This window comes from Oratosquilla oratoria, chromosome 9 (assembly GCF_046742065.1).
Source record: "Oratosquilla oratoria isolate Oo_2021 chromosome 9, ASM4674206v1, whole genome shotgun sequence".
In the NCBI taxonomy this organism is placed as follows: domain Eukaryota; kingdom Metazoa; phylum Arthropoda; class Malacostraca; order Stomatopoda; family Squillidae; genus Oratosquilla; species Oratosquilla oratoria.
The window spans coordinates 59,927,393-59,931,907 of record NC_134785.1 but is presented as its reverse complement, the minus strand read 5'-3'; the positions used below and the strand labels follow the sequence as shown (position 1 = coordinate 59,931,907).

At 42.4% G+C, this 4,515-nt stretch overlaps 1 protein-coding gene across 1 annotated transcript in view; it reads right to left on the bottom strand.

Moving 5' to 3' along the window:
- Window positions 1–3,375, bottom strand: part of LOC143028083 (uncharacterized) — a 17,433-nt gene extending 14,058 nt beyond the window's left edge. The window contains exon 1 of the mRNA XM_076189723.1: window positions 3,195–3,375. Within this exon, the coding sequence (XP_076045838.1) occupies window positions 3,195–3,375 (181 nt within the window). The remainder of the gene's footprint in view (window positions 1–3,194) is intronic.
- Window positions 3,376–4,515: the final 1,140 nt, after the last annotated feature.

The following is a 4,515-nucleotide window of genomic DNA, read 5'->3' as shown; positions in this document are numbered from 1 at the left end:
CCTGTCACCCCTTTAACCTGGTACAAAGTGATCGTCCCGAAGAATTGGATGTCCACCGGTATCGAGTCCTGCGAAAACCGGGGTCCATAGTACGTCGCCCGGGAAGAGCAGGAAACTACTGGAAAGTGAGGATAAAATGGGCAACAGGGTAATAGATGGACAGATAAAGAGGTGGAGGAGGAAGAAGAGGAAGACGAGAAAGGGAAGGAAGAGAAGGAGGAGGAGGAGGGGGAGGAGGAAGACAAGGAGGACGAGAAGGAAAATGATGATGACGAGGAAGAGGAAGAGGAGGAGGAGGAGGAGGAGGAAGAGGATGAGGAATCTGGAGGGACATCGAGACACCTGATCGTCTTCTCTTGATTGGATACAGACTTGATTTTCCTGACTACTCTTTGACGACCGTTCGTCTCTCTCTCTCTCTCTCTCTCTCTCTCTCTCTCTCTCTCTCTCTCTCTCTCTCCACACACACACACACAACACTCAGAAACATATGGACACACTCACACTCCGGTACAAACACACGCTTAGACACAGACACTCAGGCACATATACACAGAGATAGGCACACACATGCCCACATATATACATTCACTAATGATGACTGAGTTGGCGTGTGTGTGTGTGTGTGTGTGTGTGTGTGTGTGTGTGTGTGTGTGTGTGTGTGTGTGTGTGTGTGTGTGTGTGTGTGTGTGTTTGTGTGTTTGTATGTGTGTGTGTTTCTGATTGTCACATATTTGCTCACAGTGTCAAGCACCAAGACTTTTCACCATCTTGTCTTCCTTAGTTGTTCATCTTCCTCTCTCTCTCTCTCTCTCTCTCTCTCTCTCTCTCTCTCTCTCTCTCTCTCTCTCTCTCTCTCTCTCTCTCTCCCCTCTTCATTACTCACCCCTCCTCCTCTCACCTTTACCTCCTTCTTCCCATTTTCATCACCAACTCCTCCTCCTCCTCTCCCACTCCCTCCACCTCTCTTTCTACCTTCCTACCTCTTCTTCTCCTCCTCCCTCTTCCCATTTTCTTCACCAAACTCCTCTTTCTCTCCTCACTCCCTCTACCTCTCTTTCTATATATCTCTCTCTAACTCTCCTCCTCCTCCTCCTCTTCCTCCTTCTCCTCCTTCTACACTTCCTCCTTCCCCTCCGTAATCTCCTCCACCTTTACCTCCTCGTTTCGTCTGTGCTATTTATTTATTCAATTCTTTCTTTAGCGTCCCCTCTTCCTCGTTTCTATTACTTCCCTCATTCTCATCATCTTCTTCCATTCCTTTTTGCCCTTTCCTCTCGTTCCATTATCTATTCTCTTTGTTTGGCTTCGCACGATGCTCTGCTGCATTTTCTCTTCACTTCTCCGTCTTCGTATATCTCCTTTAATCATGAGCTCTTTTCTCTGTGTCTCTCTTTCTTTCTCCTCATTTCTTTCTTTTCATCAAGATTGCTTCGTTTCATCCTTTCCTTATTCTTACTTTCTGATCTTTTGTCTTCCCCTTGTTCTTCTTCTTCTTGTTCTTCTTCTTGTTCTTCTTTGCACCCTTGCTCTTGTTCCCGTCGACTTCAGACAAGGCTTCTGCATCTTATATCTAGACCCACCTCCTCCTTCCTCTTCCTCTTTCCTCTTCCTCCTCCTCCTCCTCCGCCATCTTCCTACTTGATGCACCTCTGCCTTATCTCGCACTGCCAGTCCTTTGTTCTTTCTTTTCTATTCCTTCCTTCCTCCTTCCTTCCTTCCTTACTCATCCCTTCTTTGCATTCTTCATTCAATGCTTCCTTCATGCACGCGCGTGTATGCATGTGCTTGTGTGCCTGCATGTTTATGTGCTTGCGTGCATGCGTGTGTGTTTTTGTGCATGTGTGTGCTTGCACATGTGTGTGTGCGTGCGTGTGTGATTCACCATGGTCTTGGATCACGTGTTGGACTCGTGATCAACAGCTATTTCCCTACCCGAAGAGAGCTTAGAGCTCATATATGACCGATCTATGGATAATGCTGTGACCTTACACTCACACCCACCCACACACACACCCAACTCCCCGGCCACGAGAGTTGGAGTAACGACTCGTAGCGCAGCGATACTGAAATCATTTCAGCCCTGGGCGGGATTCGAACTCGGACCACCCCGTAGTGGCGCCCACGGTCCGCACTCTGTGTGTGTACGTCTGTGTGTGTATGTCTATGTGTATGTGTATACATGTGGATCCCAAAAATCTACACAAGACGGGTGTGTGTGTGTGTGTGTGTGTGTGTGTGTGTGTGTGTGTGTGTGTGTGTGTGTGTGTGTGTGTGTGTGTGTGTGTGTGTGTGTGTGTGTGTGTCAAGCAGGGCCCCTATAAACTGAAGACAGAAGGGCCCCAAAATTGGAGGGGTTCGACTGACAAAGGGCAAGGCACAAAGGCCCCCAAAGTTTAGGTACCAGGAGGCACAGAAGGGACGTTGGCCCCCCAAAATTTGGGGGCCCCAGGAAATGCAGTCAGTCAGGCCCCACAAAACAAAGGGGCCCTACTATTTGTATATCGTTACCTGCGCGCTTTGGTGTGTTTGCCTCCTCCTTCTCCTTCCTCTTCCTCCTCCTCCTCCTCCTTCTTCCTCTTCCTTCAGTACAGTCCAGTCCTTTGTTCATATCCTAAGCTTTCCCGTCTATTATCTGAGAAACATTTCTATTGAAGGTTCATCAATTATTCCTTTTGTTTTCGTATTGCTCTTTTGAGTCAAAATTCTTATTCTATGTTTTTTGCGTTCGTGTGTGTGTGTGTGTGTGTGTGTGTGTGTGTGTGTGTGTGTGTGTGTGTGTGTGTGTGTGTGTGTGTGTGTGTATGTCTACCTGTGGAACTATAGGACTGAATTAGTCAATTTAGAATTATTTCTTGTTTAATTCCTACATGCTCTAGAAATGCAATATCTCTACAGGTATGTTCATGTAAGAATGTGTGTGCGTGTGTGAGTGAGAGAGAAAAAAAGAGAGAAAGAGAGAGAGAGAGAGAGAGAGAGAGAGAGAGAGAGAGAGAGAGAGAGAGAGAGAGAGAGAATGTGTGTGTGTGTGTGTGTGTGTGTGTGTGTGTGTGTGTGTGTGTGTGTGTGTGTGTGTGTGTGTGTGTGTGTGTGTGTGTGTGTGTGTGTATGTGTGTGTGTGTGTGTAAGCCTGTGTACCGTACTGACCTAAGAAATAAGAAATATAATTGTTAGATTATCCAAAATCGAAAAACCTTTCAACTTCATCGAGAACAAAACCAAATCCTTCGAGGACAGCGAGGACGTGTTCTCGGCGGCTGACCTCGAGACCACAGAGGACTTCGAGAACATTGAGGTCATTAAACATCGAACTCGTTCAACCTGAAGAGTTTCTCGAACCGAGACCTTAAGTGTTCTCGAGAAAAGACCTGGCATGTTCGCGAGACCTTTATCTCGAAATATTCTGTCATAAATACGCATAGATACTTTTATAACTTACTGTACTACTCATTGAATTATCAATTTGTTTACCTACTTTGAATCAAATATCTTGACTTGTTCTTAATTGGCGTCCACTGACAGATGACAGTAGATTTGGTTGGTGGAAAGCTAGATGCTCCTTCAGTCTTCTTTTATTTATTCTTATCTGATCTTATTTCATTATTTACTTACTATGTGGGAAGGGGACCCCCATCCCCCCATCAATGTACTAAAAAGTTATCCAAAGTTTTGATCAAAAACACATCATATATATATATATATATATATATATATATATATATATATATATATATATATATATATATATATATATATATATATATATTCACAAAAACAAAATGTCGTAGCATATTTGTAATATGTTTAAATAGAACCCACAGTTGGAGAAACAAAGCAAAAGAAACAGACGATCTGTATATTTCGACCACAAATGAAGAGGACCACAGTTGTGGTCGAAATATACAGATCGTCTGTTTCTTTTGCTTTGGTTCTCCGACTGTGGGGTATATATATATATATATATCTATATATATATATATATATATATATATATATATATATATATATATATATATATATATATATATATATGGGGGGGAGGGGAATGGAATATATGGGAAATAAAATGGGTGGGAGTCATTTCTATACCTTTTTATTTTTGGCTACCCCCCGTGGTAAGGGGGAAAAAGCCTTTAGTATATGTATGTATATATATACATATATATATATATATATATATATATATACATATTTATATATATATATATATATATATATATATATATATACAATGTTTATTACGTGAACATCGCCATCTTGTTCATTACGTACCCTCTTCTTCCATTTCTTTCTTCTGTCGTGCATTTCATATTTCTTTTTCTTCGGTATTTCTTTTCCTTTGTCCTTTCTTCTATTTCTCCTCGTAGAATTTCTTTTATACATTCTTCATCTTTTCTTCCTCCTTTTGTTCCTTCGTTTCTCTCCAAACTTCGTATTGTGCCCTCTTTCTCTCTCTCTCTCTCTCTCTCTCTCTCTCTCTTGCACATCTTTTATTATCGTTTCGTCTTTTCTCTT